The sequence below is a fragment of the Homalodisca vitripennis genome, chromosome 2 (assembly GCF_021130785.1).
Source record: "Homalodisca vitripennis isolate AUS2020 chromosome 2, UT_GWSS_2.1, whole genome shotgun sequence".
Taxonomy (NCBI): Eukaryota; Metazoa; Arthropoda; class Insecta; order Hemiptera; family Cicadellidae; genus Homalodisca; species Homalodisca vitripennis.
This window is the reverse complement of record NC_060208.1, coordinates 106,927,927-106,952,764: the sequence shown is the minus strand read 5'-3', so window position 1 is coordinate 106,952,764 and position 24,838 is coordinate 106,927,927. Positions and strand designations below refer to the sequence as shown.

The 24,838-nt window shown below is 33.3% G+C and overlaps 1 protein-coding gene across 3 annotated transcripts in view; it reads left to right on the top strand.

The window, feature by feature from the left end:
* The window catches only part of LOC124354519 (sodium-independent sulfate anion transporter-like), a 53,484-nt gene that overhangs the window by 15,983 nt on the left and 12,663 nt on the right, over nt 1-24,838 (top strand). The window contains exons 1-5 of one of the 3 annotated variants that reach the window (XM_046805043.1): nt 5,050-5,176; nt 21,266-21,480; nt 22,295-22,490; nt 22,947-23,167; nt 23,687-23,843. In XM_046805043.1, the coding sequence (XP_046660999.1) occupies nt 5,092-5,176; nt 21,266-21,480; nt 22,295-22,490; nt 22,947-23,167; nt 23,687-23,843 (874 nt within the window). In that variant the 5' untranslated portion in view covers nt 5,050-5,091. Of the gene's footprint in view, nt 1-5,049; nt 5,177-20,582; nt 20,741-21,265; nt 21,481-22,294; nt 22,491-22,946; nt 23,168-23,686; nt 23,844-24,838 lie in introns of those variants that run through there. The other 2 variants (XM_046805042.1, XM_046805045.1) reach the window with 2 other exon arrangements.

Genomic DNA, 24,838 nt, shown 5'->3' with positions numbered 1-24,838 from the left:
ACTCTTTTTTCCTGATTATGAACTAACAATTATATACATGAGTTACTTCAACTGTGGCACCAAAGTCGACGCCTTGACACATGCGCTGTAATACCTTGGCTAGAGTACAAGGGAATCTCGGAGGCCATCACTGAAAGACAATTCACTGCTAACCTTTATCTTTCCGCCACAAAATCGTTAAATGATACTATAACATGTTATATCAAATTGAAATTTTTAATACTAGTATATAAAGTAAAAGGATTCTTTTTTTGAACATTTACGTTATAAGTTAAATTATAAAATTGCAATCTTCGATATTTAGATTAATATATGAAGTAGCAGTCTTGTAGAAATATCACTGCAATACATCACAACCACATTAGTTCTTCTGTTATATAGAGCATCTTCCTGGTCATATTGTAGACTAAGTACAGCGATGCTTCCAGGGCATTTTTAAAAGTTTTATGTATTGTATGTTATCATGGTTGGTATTAATTAACATGTGCATTTCTTCTTACAGTACAAAAATAATGCCTAATGCCATAGTAATGGAATTGAAACAGGGTCGAGATTTATGTTATTATATAGTAGTAGCATTATAGGTGAGAGATACGCTACATTAGAAATAGCTTTCCATGCTTTGACCGCCTTCGAACAAAATGCAATATTATATCATTTTAGGTAGGTGTTTTACAAAATCAGTTGCAAATGTTTTCATAATATCAGTTAAGGATAAAGTTTGCATAACTTCATCAGCCATGTCATCCAGAGCCCAAAACAACCTTTATTCCAAAGTTTATTAGTTTAACATTAATGTGGACTGAAAAAGTGCATTTCTGTCTGACTGTCTATCCCTGTGTCTGTCTGTCCACGCGACACCTCTAAAACAAACTGACCTACACACTTGCCATTTTTATGAACCTTTATTTTTATATAGACAACACTGAGTTCGACGATGGTACATTATACCCCACGGGATTTTGCTCAGCTTGAGTTAATATTTTCACATTGGTCTTATGGATAACCATGATGGGAATGAGAAAATAGCTGGATAAAAAAATATAAACACACTAGGTACAAGCATGTGACATTAGCTTATTCATAATAAAAATAAAAATATAATTGACTGGAAAGCGAATGTTAAAATTTGCAGACAAGATCTGATTTCAGCGCACTCTTGCGTTGTAGTAACCTTGGAAGGTAAATATAAATGGTAGCGACCCCCACAGGACCTTTTATCTTTTTAACTATGCTATGAAGCCAACTCAATGAACAGAATGTGAATGTATCATGAGGCAAGATGTCTCGATACAGATCTACTGCAGAATTAAAATGTTGTATTACATTTTATTTTTTACATGGACAAGATTAAGTTCTGTGACAGTGCATATCAAAACATGGAATTTGGCTGAGCATCATTGAAGCCTGTCACTCAGGAAGTTGAGACAATTTTTTTCTGTCAGGAGGACGTAAATATTTCTCGTCTGTTTTATGTCTGTCTGTCTATTTGACCACAGGACATCTCGAGAATGATATGAACTATGAGATTTCAGGCTTGAGATTTTACATGTAACCTTAGTGAAACCTGTTACGGACAAATACTGTTACGTACTCCTTCCTGTATAATATATTATATATTGTGCTATATAATGTGGCTTTTGGGAACGATAAATGCTCCCAAAAACCCAAATGAAGTTTAAACTTTGTAAAAATCTATGTTATCAATATCTCAGCCTCTTTCATTAGCCAACTTGGTGCGCACTTTTTTCCAATATTTAAACTTGCAAATATCACAACTCCGCTATTTATAGATCTAGAGAAAAATAAGGTACTGTATAGCTTGTAACAATTTCCTAAACTTTTTGTAGTAAACAATTTTATTTCATCTCGTCCGGTGTTATAATGAGAATCAATGTACGTATTTTGAGACAAGTATAAAAAGGATCAAATGCCTATTTAAATTATGATGAGAGGTATAATTTGTTTGTTCCCATTAACAGCAATTTTAATTTTAATATTAAACTAATTTAAAAAATAATTTATTTTCATATAAAGCTGTAATTTCATTAATATAATTGCCTACAATGAAGGTATTATTTACATTTAAATCCCATATAAAATAAATTAATAATATTTATACGACAAAAGATCTGCCTAGGTCTAATACTGTCATTTTAAAAAGGCCCCTTTTGAAATTTGTGAATAATTTGGAAACCCTTTTTTCGGGAAACTAATGAGCAATACTGTTCTCAATACTATTATATAGAAGGAGTAAACATAACCTCAACCACTTCCGGAGTTTGTCAACGCGTGTGTCTGTCTGTGCGTCCTCGGCCTTCCTTGTGCTGGTGTTGTCTGTCCCATAACAATAACCCAAGGTCCCGCCACCGCGGCAAATTTCGCGGCAACTCATACAACGGATAAGCTGATTAACTTACTCAGTTTTTGGTCTATATCGCAGCAAGTTTCTTTATATTTACCTTCTTCTCCTGTCACGTACTATATTAAGTGTTTTTTCTGGCGGTATAGAAAAGCCTCCAAAATTATAAAAAAGTGTTGTATCTTCACATAATTTTTAGTCTTGTTTAATTTAAGCTAATGGCCCATATTTTACGTTTCAGTGGCATGGGACATATTTACATACCAGTGTAAATAATTCATAAATGTTCGATTCCTTCTGCTCGAAGGTGTCTTTGAAAATTGATAATATATGAAAATGTTAAGGAATAAGTAATTTGACGTTTACACTGAACTTTTAGTCAGCATGGTGGAACGATGTACTACTGAAGTCACGTTTATACAAAGTTCAAAACAAAATTTGATTACTCAGTGGTTGGGAGATTTTACACACAATAAGTAAGATTCCAATAAATATTATTGGTATATTAATTAATGAAACTGGTAAAAAAGCAGATCTCAGCCAATAACAAAGATTAACCTCAATTACCCTTTACACTCAGGTTATTGGATCAAGTGTCATGGCTCACATTATACATACAAAACTGGTCCAAAGGCATCAACTTCTGTGTTGTCAAAAGAAGACAAGAAAAGATATGATTTTAATGTCTTCTTACAGAACAAAACATTTGCACCCAAATAATTGATAAGATTTACCAGTAAAATTATCGTATAATATTTTGCATTCGTAATAATAATTATAAATTTTAACAAGTATGTTATCAGTGTTATGGAGCCCGTTGCTATTAGTATAAAATATGGGATGTGTTCATCTGACGAAAACAGATGGTTAGCTTGTCCTTACGTAAACTGAAATACAATTGAACAAAGGATTATTATCATATCTTTATTGTTAAAGCGCACTTCTCCGTGAGATATTCGTATACGTTGTATGTAAATACTGCTTCTTATTGCAATGTTGCCTCTACATTTTAAATGAATTGCTATGAATTATTGTTTACTTTTACCAACGAAATATAAATCAGCAATAACTTTAACAAGACGTTTATGTACAGAACAGTGGTGAAATGTTAGAGTTTTCCTCTTCAGAATAATGTCACAGGTGCGATAAATAGGAGGTGATGAAAATGTTGTCGATATTAAATTAATATTATTTTATATTACGAATTATATATTTTATGTTACCTGAGGAAAGATTCCCAACCGATTAAACTAAACCCACTCGTAAAAATGTTCAAACCGCGCTACAAGTAATTCGTATTTTCTTTTTATCACATATGCATAGGTTGCTTTCAGCACTGAACTATGAAAATATGCTGACATCGTGTGATTAAAAATGACTATGTCCTTGAAACATAAACCTATGTATCAAATGTTACAATTTTGTGAAGAAGTCCACTAGTTTAGTTTACGTCACCAACATCTATCGTTATTTAGATATTATATTTTTTACTTGTTACTCCCCACAGCTTAAACTCGAAATTTCCAACTTTGTTAACACACATTATATGTTTAAAAATGCCACAAAACCAATTAAAGTCGGATTTTATTTTTTCAAACTGGGTGACAGAGTATACTACGCGTGGTTTCGAACAAAGTTAAATTAGATTTAAAAGATAATTGTTCATATTATGTAATGGATCATTTTGAATATTGTAGTTAATACCTCAAGAAAGGGGTAATTTATAGTAACAATTCCCCTCTCCCTCCAAGTTACGAGCTCTATTGAGTGGTGGGTGACTCAAAGTAAAATCAAATGGAAAAAAAATATTTTAATTTTAGAAAAATTGTGTATTCCTGATATTTTCATATAATATCATATCATATTTGAAGTTTTACCAACAACAATATTTTCCTTTCTAAAGATTGAAATACCGTTTTGAGTAGGCATCAATGGCATCAATAAAATTGAAATTGTAGGGTACATATACATAACACAAGACAATACATTTTTAGCTTTCTCCATACACTCTATATTTGTATATAAAGTATATCCACTCGGTGCATGGATTTCGTTCCCGAAGAAGTCTGTCAAAGCAGGGCGAGGAATATGAATAAACTATCGGATATGTAGTAAACAAAATAAAGTTTGACAATAATTTTTCGATCTGTCAAATTCTATTCAGTAAAAACCTTTGAAGCAGAACTACTATGAGTTGTTGAAACCAATTTTGAATTTTTCAGAGATATTTTGTTTTTATTAATCCAGATTAAATGTAGCCTATACCAATGGAGATATTCTGAAGGATTGTTGACATGCAATGTCAAAATTATTCCAAATTGTTTTGTTTTACTTGATTCATATGCATTAATATATTATACCCTTTAACAAACGTGCTGTACTCCCAGTTTGTAAGTTTGGCTAAAATCCCGCATGAAATAAAAGAAGACAAACATGATGGTTTATTTAAATTACATATTTGCACTGAACTTAGTACAGTATAATTCAAATAACCGAATCACTTAAATCAATAAAAGTCACTATTTGATTTAACATCAACAAATAGTCAGCTTTCACCCAGTAAAAATCGGAATTTTCGCGCAATTGCGAATGTCAAGGGGTTATCAAGGAGATAACACCAATACGGTAATTTATTGCTAATTACTACTATTTAGCGCGGAGACCGCGAGGGTGGCATCACTGCCGCGCGAATCTCAGCTGACGGACCACACAACTCAACAGCTGTTCTGATGGTTGCCATGGAATTGAGCAGTTCCCCGCCACCCTACAACGTTACGAGACTCACAGATGTCGTCGTTTCGGAGCCTGGCAAAGGTAGAAAGTTTAGTTTTTAACTTGCAGAAAAATATAATAGTAAAATTAAAGGAAAGAGTTGAAATAATTTTTTCGTATAAATTTCTATTATAGTAAAAAGTAACTGAAAAGTGCACAGGCAAATTGGAATTTATTATTGATCATGTACTTTCTTTCAGCTAAATTTTAAATAATACTTCACTAATTAAATACGTAGACTATAATGCAGGATTTATAATAATTTTTGTTACAATAATTTTGCAGTAAATGTGTTGAAAGTACGCCAAAGACTATTTTACACTAACACTATACTAGAAACAATTCCTCCTCGTATTGTTTAATTCCTAAAACTGTGCTTGTTTTATAGTAAATAAATACATTTAACTCGTAAACCCCTCTAATGTGTGGAGCTGGCAGAACACCCGTTCAATGCTTCATGTGTAACCTCGGTTCACCTGACTGGAAAGTTTCTTCCGTTTAACTTCTAAACTGGCTGTTTTTACTGAAATGTTTATTTACATATATGATATATTAAACGCGTTATCATGAACAGTTTACTGATGTTACATATCATATTTGTTATTGTAAAAATGCCAAAATTTGTGTTTGTTTATTTAGAAACTGCATTTGTAAATGTGATATATTGTTAATTAAGAATGTAATAATATGTGCCAGCGACCATTATCAGATATATATATATATATATATATATATATATATATATATATATATATGTATGTATGTATGTTTTAACGTTAAGTCCCTTATGAGACGAATACCTAGAAGCAAATCTTCAGCTCTATAACTTTAGCTGTTTATAAGTAATAAAGTGTTTCTAATAATAAATAAACATACATATATTATAAACGATTAAAGACCTATATAGAGAGAGAATACGTAAAGCAAAAAGGCTAAAACGCAATTTAAAGGAATGTATTTTTAATAGATTTTGCTATCGTGTATCAGTTTTTTTATTAATTACTCATATGTATTACTATACGGTTTAATAGTAATAGTAATATTTCAACTGAATTCTTTTGGGAAATAGGCAGAAATTTCATTTTATTTCGAAAAGATTTAAAATGGTGTGTAATTTCACAACATCCACGTATAACAAACAATCTTACTAAAATAAATTAACCAATTTTCTTTTTTAAGCTTTCCTAAAATATTTACTTAAAATGTACATCTTCAGTTTTTAAGTTTATGTCACAGATGCCATATCTCATGAAACATTGCAAGTCTGTATTATATTAATTTTAAATGTAGGCCACTAATGAATTTCTGAAGGCAATTTAGACACTACAATCCTTCTTCCTCCACCCCAAAGGTGTATAGTTGTACTAATAGTATAAGTAGGAAGTTCGCATTTCCCATTGTGTGTTGAAAACAGGGACATCTTTCATCTCTCCGCGACTTGACATTAAATTCTGTGCGATTAATGAGCCCTTTAGAGCAAAAGTATTAGTTTTGGAAACTAAAACTGATAATTATTAAATATAAATAGGATACTTAAAGGAGCAAGATTTTGATTATTCTATATAAATGCTCTAACAGTGTCTTTTGTTCTGATAAAGATTTTTGTTAAACTAATTTGAAAATAACGCATACAGTAAGCTACCGGTATCTTTAAAGTATTAACAACTACTTAACCTTAGTTTTGTTATCACATTAATATCATAGCAAATTGATTTGACGTTTGTACCGTATAATTTTTCTCCAGTCGCTTTATATACTATGTTATATATATATTAGTGACTACGATGATATACACGAGGAACTAAGTTCCACGAGGAAAATTAATTACAAATCGCAAAAGAATTATAGGAATAGATCGGTAACTGTTTGTTTTAATTTAATAATACTACCAGTTTTTGAATTTGTAATATCAAAACCACCGATGTCAATCACACTGTTTAAATTATTATTAGGGCATATGCTCTTTGAAACTTGAGTTTCTTTATATTATAAACTCTCTCTCTGTGCTCTTCTCAAAACTGAGGACATCTGTTAGAACTTGATGGCGGTTCTACAGTGGCACGAAACGTCGATTATCTAATAGCGTGTTTACACATAATTCAGCCAATTAACATATTTACTTCTAGCTCTCGGTGTTAAGAAACTTGAGTATAAACAATGTTGCCTTGTCTACTTTTATTTTCTTAGAAAGGGTTTCTTTTTTTATGATCTATTGAGACATATTGGTAATTTGTATTCGGGTATTATTTTACTTACATACTTTTTACGCACATGCAATACAGTAAAGTTAGGTTCTACAACAGTATTGTTATTTTGTATATGTTGCATATTGAGGTGCAATCAGCCAAAGTGTTCTTTTTGTTCTAGTGGCAATACATTTTGTTAACGATTTATTCAACCCATTTTGTATGAAATGAACAGTCTATAAAAGAGTGTGGATGCACTGTTGTTATGGTTTGCTACACCTGTAGGGTTCGACAAACGCTTAAACGAGACCTTCAATTTTACACTTATTAGCTGGTTGTAATGTAATGAGTTCATATGTTTCTTTTTCTCTATTACAAATGCAAATAAGGTATTTATATAGTTTTAACACTCAAAAGTGATTTTTAAATTGTTATAACCAACAAAGTACTTCTTCTCCAATATTGGCCAAGGGTCTCCTCTAGACGGCAATCACAGGAAAATATATGACAAGGAAAATCCTTACATTCTTTCTGGCAACACCTCGCGAAGATCTAGCACGTGTAACTCGCATGGGAAGCTGTAGCGTCTGCATACATTACGTACGCAAGTCACAGATTTTCCTTTTGCATTTAATTATAAACTCTCTAAAAAGCTTTTTTATTGTTGCACTTCAAATAGTAATATTTGACAGCCTACATTTAAGTTCATTTAAACACTATAATATCGTTGTAGAGTAGAAAGTAAATCTTTTGGTTTCCTCATATAATTTCTTATTATTGAGTCAATATACTTAAGTTAATAGTATTTGGGTAACATATTTATAACTTAGTATTAACATTCTTCTGATATTTTTGTTCCTGCGAACATTCCTGCGGACTTTCAGTTACAATAAACCAACATAATTTATTACGAGGTGAATCGTGCTGGATCGTAGTATGAATCTCAGTAGAACGATAACGTCTACTATTAATCGTAAAAATAATCCTTTAGTTTTTAATCAAGAGATCAGAGATCGTGCAGAGTGTTAGCGATCTCATGTCAAACTGATCATCTTTGTACACGTATGTATGTTTGTTAGGTAAACCTGAGACCTAGTGGCTTGGGATTACAAGTGTTTGTAAATTACAACAATTCTCGAGTGATGCTCTACCAATCCTTGGAGAGAAGCCACCTTGAAATTCCCACCGTTGCGTTGTCTAGAATAGGGTACGAGGTTACTCTCAACTGGCAATCGAGGCTGTGGAGAGGAAATTCCTTTCAAGGGTGGTCTCAAAGTCTCCTTAGCTTAAACTTTCTCTTCGATCTTCTTACAATGGCAGTTTTATTATTTCTTTCTAGGATATACGTTTTACATGAAATGGTCTCTATATTGCGGCGTGTAACCTGGTACTGGCATTGCAGGCAATATAGAGTTTTTCGGTAGCGAAAATGTTTACGACATTTGAGCTATGATTGTGTAACTTATTCTTGCTCTCAGTTTGTGTTACTTGAGACCTTGTTGCTGTTACGTGTTTCGCGTTTGGACTCAAGGCTGTTTAGGACACTTAGTTTTACTGATCCAGTGTCGTTGGCCTGTATAGAATCTGTGCCGTCAAATGTTTGCAAATCATTAATTTTTAGTTTAAGTGTAAGTGTAAATAAGTGTAAAAATGTCATTGAGCTTATTTTTAATGTTCTAGATATTTAGTAATTTTTAATTAGGTCTAAATATTACATGCTTCCCTTGGATAGACACAACCTACATCTGGAATTGCTATAAAAACGGTCTGTTCGAAAATGTGGTTCAAAGTTTCGAAGTTTATAGAAAGTCCTACAAATAAGCCTAATTTTAATCAAAGTTTGTCTAATACATATTTTTGTGAATCCTTTAATCTTCATACTTGTTTTTCTACCTTACATAATTCGCTGTCATCGACATAAAAACTAGTTTTGTGTAAATTATTTGCTCCACGAAAACATTTCCCAACTGGCCCTAAAAGATAAAAGGCACATTGAATAGGGATACTGAGAACCTCAATATTGACAGAAAAATTTATCGGTGGAGCTTTTAAAGAAAGAACACTTATTTTATTTGTACAAATTTAACAATTAGTATCTAGTATACTATGAATTAAACGATATAAGTAAAGTGTTTCTAAAAATTACTCGGTTAAGGTGTTTGAAAAAAATATTCCGTGTGGAGTTTCATGTACATTTTTGTATTGTAGTAAAAATTCTTGTACAAAAAATCTTTTTCCAAAGATTTCGAAAGCGACAAATTAAAGAACGTATATTTAGTATTTCTAGTTACTGAAATCTCATACACTACAAAACCTCAAGCGCTATACTATTTACATATTTGTAGTATGTAATAAAATGTTGAAACAGTTCAGGGAAACAGTGAAACAAGAAATCAGTAACACTACGTTCAGGGAAACAATCAGAAACTCCCACGTTTTATAGTTTTCTCTTATTTATTTCGACACAGCTTCTAAGTTGTTAGACAAATGATTTACTGATAACAAGTCAAATTTTATCAAAATCTAAGGATTTTTGCATTTCTAACAATACAAATGTATGGATTAGTATTGCTAGACATTTTTTTAACTAGTTTACGTATTTATGTCGTGCTAAACCCAAAAACAATTACCGTGTTGATTCAGGGTATTGCACGTCTTTTTTGCACCCAACTTTAATATCGAGATGAACACCTTTCAGATAGTTCAACAATCGGTCCACGTGTTAGATCTTGTTGTTCAAGAAACATTTCCTAAACCTGATCATTTTTACCATTCTCAAAGTTTTTTCCTTGTTTTGCGACAATCGCCTTTGATGAATAAATATAGGAAACCGACCCAATAATTGTCCTTATATAATACGAGACCATTATGGCCCTCCAATGTCGAATGTTGATCCACTATGATTAGGTGTACAATTTACACCAGGATATATTTAAACAAATTGTTTTGAAACATTTCTTATATGGAATTTCGAACTCTAGATGTCACCTAGCCAGTTCACTGCAGCTGTCAGCGAGAGGGAAAGGCATTTTAGGTTATGTCACTCAGCAGGTCCCACAGCGCGCGCAGCAGGGTGACACTCCTCGGCACAAAAATGTCGTTAAACAAGAGAACTCAGGAACTGTTAGTTTCGTGTACCATTGCAATTTGTTCGTCCGGAGATACGACACCCTATATACCAATTTCCTATATTTCCATATTCCTATATACAAATTATAGGGAAATTGATTATAAGTGTATCGCAAATCGTCATAACATATTAAAGTATATATATTTCCTTAGTTTTGTTTTCACTTAGTTTCGTCAGCTATTAGGCCTCATAAATTGAACTAGAATACATAACGTAACTCTCAGTTTTAAACCGTTTCTAAAGTAACTGAAATGTGTTTTTTTTTTTCCATTTCTTACGGACTTAAGTTATTTACATCTATACTTTATGTTTCCCCTTGTATGAAGTACTCAATTAGAATAAACTAATCTTAATCTTTTGATCTTGTGCATTGTAATGCTAGGCGGACTGAAAAGTCGGCATTCTTCTATTTATCAAATGACTGGTGGCTTTCATGTCTATGGAATGGGTGTGAATGATTTGTGTAGTTTTAGCCACACTAAAGGGAATACAAACCAAAATAAAATTCATTTTCTACTGAAGAAGTGCTGAATTTTCCCAATAGAGGTATGATTCAAACCTTCCCGATATAGCGAAGTGTGTCACACTCAAGTTTGTCACTTTTGCTTTTAGCAGCATGCTAATTAATGATACTTTCGTCAGTGTGCTTGGTTCTCACTGAATATTTTACCATGACTTCTTGTGAATGATTTTACAATGGAACGGCAATTTCGAATATCGTTTCCATGTGTTTGGCAATTACATATTCTGTTGAAAATTATTGTTTTGTTTGTTTCATTTTACTACTTAATAATATAATTAAATTGGACTAAACTCGTTTAATTTAAAAGAACAAGTAAATTCTCTCTCTCGCGCGCGTTTGTGTGTGTGTGTGTGCCAGAGTGCTCGGTATATATATATTTATATATATATATATATATATATATTATATATATATATATATATATATATATATTGCGAGCTGAATACACATTGCGAATACATAGCATATTTACACAATTGTCATGCAACTTATACCACGGACCGTTATTAATTACTTCTCATCTTCGTTCGCAAGCACATTTTCAACTACATTTTACGGAATTTTTCCACAAATGGCTGTTTCACGCCTGTAAGTAGTTCCTTCCCTGCCTGGGCTTTTGAGGAATTCAAATGATCGGTGCACGTGGCAATCACAATGTCACGCTTTAATATACCGTGGCGTGAAGGTTGACCTCACACTCCATTGAGCACAACACAATATTAATGGTCCTACATTAGATGTTAACAACTTCCTGTAATTACGTGTACACCAAAAGATACCTCGATATAGCGTGTTTGCTTCCAGGTGGTTCATTCCTTTCCACAACTTTACCCTTTAACTGGACTAAGTTTCCAAGATCAAAACGGTTACTTCCGTTTTTTGTTTCAAAACATGGCTGAAATATTTTGTGTCAACGTATAACTCTGGAGGAAAGCGGCAGTGTCAAATACACCGTCAGTAGGTGGTACAAACAACGGATTATGCTGTACATTTGTTACAGATATGTCATCATATAATTGTGTAGAGTAGAGTGGCTGTATCAGTTACATTGTCAGTGTTTGGTATAGACAGCAGATGGTCGTACGTGTGCTATAAATTTTGAGTTTTTTCCAGTAAACAACCTGTGATACATTTACAAACATTGGCGCATTATTATTTACAGTGAACGTAATAGACTATTTCTCGTTTTAAAAATACCTGTGTAAACTCAACTAGTAAGTGGAGTATAGTCTTGTTAGTGACGCCTAAGCGGTATTTAACCTACATATATGTTTTACTTCAATGGGCACAAAATACAGCGTGAGTAACTAACTTTTAAAAACTGTGTGATTGAATTAAAAAGAGTGCATTTTATGTGTAAAATGCCACTATTGTCAAGGAGATAAGGCTAAATAGTCTATTCTGTGTAGGCGAATGATCGTAATGCTTAAAAATGTAGTTGTGAGCTTCGAGGTCGTATTTCGAGTACGGTTTTAGGCTAAGACTTGCTCTTCGTGTGTTATCTAACATCCGTTATATTCTTTCCTTTAAGGACATGTGATCTTGTACAATCATTTAGGTTACCTATCGAAGGTGAAATGATTGAAAATTTGGCATTAAAATGCATTTAAGCGGCTTACCAAAATAGACAAGAAACTTTGCAATCTGATTCCCAAATAATAACTCTAAGACTTAGTGAGATATCAGTTAGTTGCACTTGTCACTGTAATGAAACTGTATATATATATTGAATCATAACAAAGCTCCACCTTACTGGCACTTCTTTCGTATTAAATTTGTCTTAAACTACTTAGGTAAACTAAATATGTATATGTACTAAATATGTATGCCGTTAATATATTGGTAATAAGATATGATACGTGTGTTTACATAATATTTTTATAGTACTACTAAAAGTAGCCACGTGGTTTAAAATTAGTGGAACAATTACAATTATTCCCGAATCGGTGTAACAGAATAATCTGGTTAAGAGGTAAGAAAACAGCTCTACGAACAGATAATGCAGGGTATCTAGGGTTGAGCGACGTCAAACCCACAACGGTCAAGTCAGCTAATTGTTCAACAAGGCAACAGTGTAGTTTGTATATTGCATTAATTAGCAATATTAGTGAGTATTTACAATTAAGTAGGCCTGCTCATTAATACAGTAAACAAAAATTGTAATATAGACTTTTGCCATAAATATACATTTTAAAGAAAAATCAAGTTGCTTTATTCGTGATAATCTAAACGCTTTATAGCTAATTGGAACTCTTTATACGAGTATAATGCTATATCACAATGAAATAGTTTAGTACATTTATCAGACACAATAATATTGCAATGACTCAAACAGATTTAGATTATTATGTTATCCGTGCAGTATTAACCGAAATCTAATGATGTTATGCAGACCATGAGTTGCGTGGGGGTAGATAACTAAGACAATTTCTATGTTACCACGATAATCTTTGACTTATGACACAATTTGTCTGCTTTTCGATGATTAATTGGTGCAGAGTCGCGATTAGTCCAATAAAATAAATATGTCCCAACACATATTTGTTAGAAAGCGTTTTGTTCTGTACGGAATTTACCGGTATTGAGTGACTGAATCACTGAACAACGTGATAATGTAAACATAACCTAGAAACGTCCTATTGCAACATTTGACAACGAACAATATTTGATTTATCCATGGTAAAATGTTTTATCTCAATTCAACCGAGGACATTTCCTCTGCTATGTGTATATTTCTATACACAATGAGCTCTTTGGAAATTTATAATAGCGTACTAAATATATTCATAACACATTTCTCAAAATGTCAAAATTTATACAGTACATAAATTATTTCGGATGTGAATATTCGTTGGCGGTCACAGAAGAATTTCAATATTATACCTTCTCCTTTACTACTCTTACCGTCCGTTATCATTGACTAATATTTATATCGCTACATAGTGGGTTTATATTTAAACTTTAGGACATAGTAATAGATGTAATAAAAAACATAATTTTCAGGTGAACATCGTTACTAAATCTTCAGGAAATGTAAGGGCTGAAAATTACAGATATTTACTTTAAGTTCTTTTGTGTATAAAGAGGATTAGTAAGATGAAAATATAGCAGATACGGTGCAACAAATACAAATACATTATAAATTGATATTTTTAAGTTGCTCTACATTTTGCAATCAGTGTGTGACTTACATTTAAAATACTTTGAAATAGCATTTCATCGGCTCTTGGCACTTAATGTGTTCAAATACTTTAAATCTTAATTTACATCTGTCTGTACAGCTCCTTTGAATGTTGTAGTGTTTCTCAATAGGTTAATAACATTTATTTATATTTTTTGCTGAATTTCTTTTAAACAATTGGGAATTTAATTGTTTATCAATACATTTGTAAGAGGACCGGTTTATTACTATCAGTTGTAGAAATTGAACTGTGCCTATTATTTATACACTTACTAAAATTAGCCTTTTGTTAAGCTGAGTCGTTAGCCTACTCACTAACTACTTGAAAAAAATGAACACGAGATAGGTAAAATGGGTCATCGGACGATAAGCTGAGACTAGCCTACCACTCAGCTAGATGAGAAAGTGAACAAGAGATAGGTAAAGTATGGGTCATCGGACGATAAGTTGAGACGTTAGCCTACCACTCAGCTAGATGAGAAAGTGAACAAGAGATAGGTAAAGTATGGGTCATCGGACGATAAGTTGAGACGTTAGCCTACCACTCAGCTAGATGAGAAAGTGAACAAGAGATAGGTAAAAGTATGGGTCATCGGACGATAAGTTAAGACGTTAGCCTACCACTCAGCTACCTGAAAAAGTGACCACGTGGAACGTAAAACCCGGGTCATCGGACGATTAGCTGAGACTAGCCTATACCCACTGAGCTACCAGAGAAACCGACTACGAGGTACGTAAACCCGGGATATTGGGCGATAAGCTGCCAGCTTACCTACACTCAGCTACCAGGGACAATGGCTCTTAGGTACTTACGTAAAAGGACTAATTTTACAGTTGAGGGTTAAGTTTATGCTAACCTAATTATGTAATCTGTATAAAACATAATTACCCATTATGTTATCATCATTTTCATCCATTCCAGACTTTAGTACAGTGTTGAAGTCTTTGGTCTGCAAATTAGTCACGTTTCGAATTCTCTTTTATCACCTTCACAGTCTTAATGAACCATTAGTGCCGTAATAATACATAATTTACGACAGCCTCTCAGAAATAGGGAAGTTTAGGGTCGTTCTAAGAGCTAGAAATTAGTATTAGCACTATAACCGTAGTAAATAACTGACTCTCCAATTTATTTATCAAGGCCATAGTTAGACGGGATGGAGATAAAGGATATTAACTTATCTATTAGAGATTTCTAAAGTAAACTAACTAAAAAGTAACATTATCACAAAGCATGAAGTTATATTTGATAATAAATTTAAGTAGTATTATAGTATCATAGACAGGGTTATTTCTAAAAATTAAAATAAGTTCTTTTTTCGGTCAGTGTAAGCGGTTACTATAAAACATTCAAGTGCATCACTACCACGCCACAATTACACACGATCTGTCTTGAAACTCACAATCAAATGCATGTCTTCTTACTATTGGAAGCTCTAACGCAGCAAAATGTGGAGGCGCGTATCTTGTTGCTGGAATATGAAGTCTAAGTGATCTTCTTCAGATTAAAAATTTGCATAAATTCGAGAATTATGGCTTATTTGAACAGTTCTTCATAAATTAAGGGGCTGACGATGTGGTTAGAGAAATTCCCCTTCTTTTAGTACAGATTAATCTTATGTGGAGAGATACTGTGCGGAACTTGGAAATATTCATGCTAGTTTTTTAGGAATCAGCAGTCAGGTAAACAAATATGTAAAAGAGCTTTCATCGCTAATTTATTTTTATTGACATAATTAGCATTCAGGAAGCTCTTCAGGGTTTAGTCTATATTTATAGAAATAGTTTAATACCGTACGCTGTAAGTAGGAGGGACACTTTAGGTTATTTCAATTCCCATGCAGGTTATCACTCAAGAAAGATATTCAAATACTCGTATAACGCCCTTCTTCCCGTCCTACTATTGCTTGAACACCATTAACCACAGATTTTCTCAAATACTACATTTTCACAATCAGTTTCTTGCTAACATCAAAATACATACATGTTCCTCTTAGTTAATTTTTTCTTGAATTTTTACGTCTTTTTGAAATTAGATTTGAAGTTTTGAAGAAGCAATTTTATGATTCGATGGAAATAGTTTGCTGGTAATTTTTAAATTTTAATATATTACAAACTAGCTGACCCGGCGAACTTTGTCCCGCCTTAAAGACAATATCACATGATCACATTTTTTTTACTTTTTTAAATTAGGATAATTGTAAATAAAAAAAATATAATTATTCAATGATTCTTTATTTGCCATTTATTGTAGCACCTTGTTGATAAACTACTTTTTTTGTTTTTTTATTAGGCACGAAAACAAATAACGCGGATGGTCTTCCGACCCGTGGACATGCCACATTTAATTGGCCATGGGGAAAAACATGGATGTTTGAGATTAAGACCACAAACTTTCAACGATTGGCCTTGTGACTTATTTACAGTCATGACGGATCGGAAATTGAAACCGTTTAAACTCAAATGGAATGTCGGGTGGGATCATCGGGATCCTCGGTATGAGAATTTCCTCACCTTTGAGTATTGTGGTGTAAATCAAATTGTTCATCAATTTACTTACCACCAAACTTGTTCCGTTGCACAGTTTTGGTTGGTATAAGTTTCGAAGCATGATTACTACAGAACCAATATTTAGTTGTAAATTGTGCCAGGTGTACATCCAAGGAGTTTAAACATTCAATTGGATAGTTGGTAGCATCATCTTCATTTGTTACACAGTCAACAGATTTGAAACAATGCAGTGTACCAATGATCTCATTCTGAATTATGTAGTTTAAGTCATCTACATCTTTATTCTTAGCTGCCAAAATTGCTCGCTCACTCAACCATTCATTATTTTTGAGGTTAGTAATGATGTTTGGGAATACTTTGTTGATGAGTTCGTCTTTCGATGAGACAAAGTTACAGATATTCCGAGGAAATGAAATCAATCCGCTCGATTCGTCGACAGGTACTCGACCATTACCGATAGTCAACAATTACTCAGAGAAATCTTCAGCAGATGTATCGTTCAGCAATGCAACTCTCATGTTTGTTGTCAGCTGAAGTTTCCTAACATAGCGCCATAGATTCGATGATTTGAGGCAAGCGTTTATTTTGTCGGGCAGCAGTCGATCTGGGAATTACTGGCAATGTTTAGCGGAAATCGCCAGACGGTAAAATAGTTGCGCCTCCAAAACATTTTGAGTCATTACGTAGATCTTGCAATGTTAGGTTAACTGCTTCCAATGCACGTTTATGCGCTATTGTGCATTCGTCCCAGATGATGATCTTTGATTCTGATAAACTTTCGCCATAGCGGAGCGCTTTGTAATGTTACACGTTGGTTCTTCAATATATTGAAGATTTAACGGCAATTGTAATGCAGGAATGTACCGTACGACATCCTTCTAGCAATGTGGATGCTATTCCAGAAGAAGCAACTGAAACTGCAATGTTGGATCTTGCACGAACAGTGGCTAAAACTACTGACATGAGGAATGTCTTACCAGTTCCACCATGTAAATATAAACCACCGTTTCCATCATCAATTGCCTTCATTAATGTATCATAAACTTTCTTTTGTTGGGGGTTCATCAGGGGCACATTTGTTTGAACTACTAAAATCTAATTCCTGGTGATCATATTCACGTTCCCATTCCAATCTCGATTAAATGCGTCATTCATTTTACGATTTGGCGCTGGCATTCCTAACCTGACTAATAAACTACCACACATGAGATAACTCATGTCTTCGATCAAGAGTAAGGCCCGATTATGTATCTCCTCATTCATTTCAAGATCGTAATTAATTTATTGAACTGACACGAATTTGATGTAAAATATCATCTGCCATATTATCCTTGTATTTGTGGTCACAGGTTAGATGGGTTCGATGGAAAGCATGTCGAAATGATAATAGCAAATAATGTACGTATCTGACTTGGAGATGCAGAGATAACTGCTTTGAATTGTAAAAAAATTAAAATTTGATTTGTATTATCTGGATAGTAAAGTATATGCTTAACAGTGATTGCAGAAACAGTTGAAACAAAATTTTCTGTTTCTCTTAAGCTTACTCTATGCTTTAAAACTATAAATGTAAAGAAATTTAAAATGGTAATTAAAATTATATAAACATATATTTCTTTTGTTGCATTATACAGGGGGGTGCAAAAGTAGGTTTACAGTAATTAAATATGTTAAAGAATAAGTAGGTTTTATTTCTACAAAAACTAAACTTTTTACAATCTATTTTAAGAGCGTTAAGAAACAGAGAATTAACTCTTAAAAGTGTTGTACTTCACCAATACACTTACTTCCTTTTGTGTTCAAATTGTTTGCCTTCACAGTCAACACACTGCTGTAACCTTGAAGTTACGCTTATACACACTTTTCGGCAAAGTTCTTTATTTTCATCTATGTCTTGGCAAAGCTTGGCGAATGAATTCAACCATCTGATTAAGATCACGAGGTTTTTTCGAAAAAACCTTGTCTTTGACAACTCCCCAAAAGAAAAAAATCCATCGGTGTCAGATCGGGAGATCTTGCTGGCCATTCAAACCGATCCTCTTCGACCGATCCACGAGTTAGGAAACTCCCGATTTAGTAGGTCACGCACGATTGTCGCATAGTGGGCAGGAGCTCCATCTTGTTGGAAGTAGAATTCCTCATTACCCTGCTGGATTTTGATTTGTGGTTATAACGTCAGTCAGCATGTTCCTGTATGCATGTTGGTCTACAGTGTTATGAAAAATGACAGGTCCAATGACACCTTTACATGAAATGCTAGCCCAAACTGTTACTCTAGGTTGATTCAGCTGTTCTTCGAATGTCAAGTGTGGATTATCAAAACAGTAATAGACACAGTTGTGTCTATTGACTGCACCTGAAAGCTTAAAATTAGCCTCATCGCTCCAAACAATTTTTTGAAATAATTCCCGCACCTTGAAGTTCCTCGTTTAACATTATCTCGCAAAAACTGCAGTCGACGATCAGGGTCGTCCTCTATTAGCCCAATGAATAAGTCTTGGAATGTACATTTTCAAACCTAACCGTTTCATTAGGCGTCCTAAAGATCTGCGTTCAATGCCCAGTTCAATTGATGCCCTTTTTCTTGACTTTTTTTGGGATTTGAACATAGGTCTGCGCGACAATCATTTCGTTTTCAGGAGTAGTGACAGTGATTGGTCGTCCAGCCTTTGGACCATTGCAGATAGATCCTGTAAGGTTAAACTTATCTCTTAGTCTATAAATACTTAATCTGGGGTGGTGGGTGGTGTATCAAAACTCTTCTCTCCATCTCTCTCGAACTCTTTCACAGTTTTCTGTCTTCCAATATTCTTTAAAAAAACCCACTTTCGTTGATCGTTGGTCATGTAACCAGCCATGATGGCGGAAGTGTAATAATAAAAAACAGTAACAATGAGAAAACATTTGCCAGCTGTTAGTAAGCAAACGTATTACACAGCTGATCAGGTGGCTAACTTGGGTATTTACCAACCAACTAAAACTGTATACCTACTTTTGCACCCCTCTGTATATATTTACAAAGAACAGCTGATTCAATTTGAACAGGCCCTTTCACTTAATAACATATGTTTGCTGTAATGCATTTTCTTACGGGTGTTTCCGTAACTTATAGAGACCAGTGGGGCGGAATCCTGAATCGGGACGGGGATAAAAAGTATCCTATGTGTTTCTCCGGTTCTTAGCTACCTCCCTACCAATTTTTTAGCCAAATCGGATCAGCGGTTCTTGACTTATAAATAGTGTAACTAACACGACTTTCTTTTATATATATAGATGATTTACTAGGTCTATTTTTTTTTACATCTGCGTATTGACAAAACGCTCCATCTCAGAAGTTGTTTATCTTGTATATTTATACGGTGAAAGTGATTACAAAACAAGAGTTGGACACCAATGTTTTATTTTTAGAATTGTTTAAATATACCGCTAACTGATTAACTTTTGTAAATGGGTCTAATTATCTGGAATTTCTAAAAACTACAGACATAAGATTTTTGTAAAAACAATGTTTTATACTTCCTTTCTAAAAATGTATCATACAAACATTTGTGTTTTAAGGAACCCAGCATTCAAAAGCCAGCGCTTTTGTATACCTAAAAGCAGGCAGTATTGACTTACAAAAATCACTTCTTGATCATTTTTCTATCGGCAACTATTCATAATGTATACTATTTTAAGAAATTATTTTACCACTCCTGTTGGCGTAATGTCGTTCTTGAGAGTGTCAATAGCTACTCTTAAGTAGGCTAGGTGGGATAAACCCTTGATTATGGAACGTTATAATCAAGTGTTAAACCTATCTGTGTAAAATGATCTCAACAATGATGATGTCGTCAGCTGTTTGGAGTGTCTGAGAGTAACGGAATTTTTCCGTTGTTGATTGATTGTTGAAACAGCTGATTTAAAAACAAAAACGCTAAACATACCTTTCACTGAACGATGATAAGGAGAGAGGTGCAGGTGGGTGAACCTTCAACTTCCCGTGTGTCTTGTAGTTCTGATCTTACAGACTCATTATTTGAACAAGAAAGTAGTGAACATTGTAGATTGTTGTCCAGAGAATTCATTGGATGCGGTAAGTATGGTATTTATAGGTTATGTTGCCTAACCTCAAAAACCTTATATTGTTTTCTTAATCAACTTTATTTTTGTTAACATTTAATATTTCAATGGTTGATACTTTTTATCATTTAATTGTAACTATCGTTTGTTCTTGATCAGACCATCTGAATATTTATATTTTACCTATAGGCCTAGCACTGTAATAAGTATTAAATTTGTTCTCGAGGGATGATTTTTGTTCATTGCTGGAAGGTGCTACCACAGCATACACTGATGGCCAGAGAACTTTGTGACCATTCGAGGTTCTGGATTTTTGATTTGTTATATGAAAATTCTAATTAGTTTCAGTACTAATATTTGTGTTATCTACATTGTTACTGATATTGTAAAGATAGTTTCGATTGTTATCGGTGGAGCCTTTATAACCAATATTTATACCATAATTCCTAACTATTTAGAACTTGTTTTCATTTTCAAATCTGAACGTCCTGCTAGGAACGTAGATTACTTTGGACTTACATAACTAAATCTGTGGTAGATGTACGGGTACTGGATGTTACCACTGATTCCGGCCCTGCCTGTGGCGTCCGCTGCAACAGACAGACAATCCATCGCCTCCTGCCCATCACGAGGTGGTTGCCTCAATACACGTTGTCGTGGTTCGTCAGAGATTTCATCGCCGGAGTCACTGTGGCCCTAACAGCAATACCGCAGGGTATTGCCTATGCCGTTGTTGCTGGACTGGACCCTAGGGTAAGTTGACAAATTTTAATATTTTTTATATGAAGCTTTGAAACTGATATTTTTTTCAGTAAAATAAATGATATACCTTTCAACCCTAAAGAACTTTAAACTAAACATTTTTACTTTTATTAATTTTGCAAAGAAGCTGTAGGCCCTAATAATTATTGTGCACAATAATGCATAAGTTAAGTAGGTGGCCTCGTAATGACCATAATTTGTTATGATTGAAAAACATAGTCAAGTCAAATCAAAAATATATTCATTTTCCCTCAAAAAGTTGCACATATATTACAATAAGCTGTACTTCTTATACCAGTTTTGTTTGAATTTAATGAAACTAAAATGATTAGGCAGCCTACTAAAGTATGAGTAGTGCATATAAAGTCTTATGTAAAGAAAAAGAAAATAAATATAAACTTAGGGATAAAATCTGCATGGACTTGATGTAATCCCTCAACATCTTAAAATAACTTATTTATCAGGTTTTTTAGGTATTAAACAAGCCAAAACTATTTTTTCCTGCTGTACTTAGAAATAAATGATAAGATTATATTATATATAGTGAAAGAGACTTTTTTATGAAAATGTGTGAAAGATAAAATTATCTGTGTAAAGACTTTATGACTTGAGCAGTCACTAGTTATGGGATGATTGGAATCTCAAAATGATACGATAGTAGGCCTAGATAGAATTTTATCATGCAATTAAATGATCAACCATGATCTAATTTTTTTCTAGCTTTAATATTAAAAAGTATTTATATATTAGTTTAAACTTTAAAAATGTAATATTTTTCAAAAACATCAAATTTACTTTTTTACAGTTTGGTCTTTACTCGGGATTTATGGGATGTTTCGTTTACGCGTTTCTTGGTTCAACAAAAGACATAACAATTGGCCCTACGGCTATCATGGCACTTCTGACGCACAAGTATGTCTCCTCAGCCTCTGCAGATTATGCAATCCTGCTAGCGTTCCTCACAGGCCTCATCATATTACTATTTGGATTCCTTCAACTAGGTTAGTATGAATTCTATTTTAATGGACATAGTACGGTAATGCCCATTACAGTAATGTCCATGTCCATGGTATTCAGGTATTATTAATAGTTAAATTAGATACCAAGCTACTTGAATTCAAATCCGTGATAAACGTAGGTTTTGTTACAAAATAAATACAATATATCTTTTCTGCTTTTTACAAATAAATTTATTGTATTGTTGTAAGTTTTGTATACTACCTGCATTGAAGTGACTCAATTGGGCTAAGAAATCACAAGGCTTTAAATAATTAAATCATATTCTGAATCTGTATTCTTATGAAATCAGCAACACGTTGAGATGAAAGTTCAAAATCACTAGGTTTGTATTTTATGATGTACTAGATAGCACATAAAAGTGTAGATCTAAATAATTGATTTTTAAAGTCTTGTATTATATCAGAAGTAAGAATAATGGAGTGTTTTGTCATCTCCAGGGTTTCTGGTTGAATTTATCTCCATGCCAGTAACATGTGGATTTACATCTGCGGCGGCTGTGACTATTGCTGTGTCACAGATCAATAATCTGCTTGGACTGACGGGGAAGCCGGACGGGTTCGTCGAGTGTCTGCTGTATTTGACTAAACATATCGGTGATCTTAGACTCGGAGATACAATACTGGGACTCTCCACAATAGCCACTCTTGTCTTGATCAAGGTAGGTGTGTGTTTAGTTGTAAACACATTGTAAGATGTACTTTTGAGGATTTTTTGTAACAATCAGTATTGCTGTGTTATCTCATGTCTCATGTCATCACTAACCCTTTGGAGCAAAGTCCAGGTCACTCAACAATATAAGAAATTTTCAAGATTTGGTCTCCATATAAAATTTTAGGAATATCTTGTTGCTACTATTGTTTATTGTTAATTCTATCAACAATTTATGCATCTGGAGTACTTCAACATTTTCTTGAAAGAATGTGAAACTAAATTTTATGTTGTCGTAATAAATTGAGAAAGATAGAATGATATGATAAACAATAGTCAAACCCCATCACCTCGAAAATCACAAACACACCTCCCATTAGCTGAATTATATTATACTATTACTAGCACTAGACTAGCATTACATAAAAATTTGATTACATTCTAGGCTGCATGAAGTACTTGGGATTTTCTAGTATTAAATATTTGAAAGTCACTAATCCACGAATGTATCTTTGTTTTCTTTTTCCAGGCTCTAACAGGCAAAGCATCCAGGTGTGACTTACCCCTGGTATTGAAAAAGTCATTTTGGCTTCTTGGAGTTGCAAGGAACGCTGTGGTCGTTATTGCTGGATCCGTCATTGCTTATATTTACTTCTGTTATGGACAAACTCCCTTTCGACTGACTGGTAAGTTAGTATTTCTCTATTCAACATAACATATATTTACTTCTGTTACAGACAAACTACCATCTAACTGACTTGTAAGTTAATACTTCACTGTCCATCCTGTACCATAAAATTTAGTCTAAATAAAAATATATCAAAATGAGAAATCAAAGCAAGTACCATAAGACCATTATGGTAACGTTTCAATTGGTGATGTTAAGATACAAAAAGATATTTAATAAATTATGTAAATATTAATTATAACATGTTTGGTATTTTGAACCAAAATATAGAATTTATAACTCCACAAAAATACAGCAATTTATGAAATAATATTAATGGAACTATAATAACGATTGCATACAACCTTTTATGTTCAAAGAACAAGGTCAAAGAGACTGAAAGTGGTAAATAGTCATTATGTAATGTGGTTAGCTTGACGTTGAAATATATTTATGTATTATGTTTGGTTCTAAGTGTGTCAAGAAAGAAAAATATTATCTGAGAAAACAATTTTTTATCCCTTCGAAAGTCTCTTATTATGACATGCACCAAAACTAGAGCAGCTGACAATAAATTTTTTTCTTAGAGGAAGGTTCGACCGATTCTAAGAAAAACCTTGTTGTTTGCTTACTTATACAATGCAAATTGGCTCTAGGCTTCAGGACTTTACATGCATTGTAATCGTTCAGTCTTATCATATGTTTCAAGGTTAGCATTAATACTTCCAATATCTTGTATGTGTCATTAGAAATGACGTTTCAAGTGCATGTTCTGTTTGTAATCACTTCATGTGGCTTTTCATAGAAGGTTTAGCAAGTAATATAAGTAATTTCACTTGGAAACTACATTTTTAAAGTATATTTCATTGATGAAAATAAAAACTATTAATTACTATTAGCAGAATACTTTACTCATAATATATTTTATATTGATCGATAAAATTGAAATATTTGATAACATACAATCATTAGAGGTCAAAAGTAATCCTGAAAGCATGCATAATGGTTTATAGA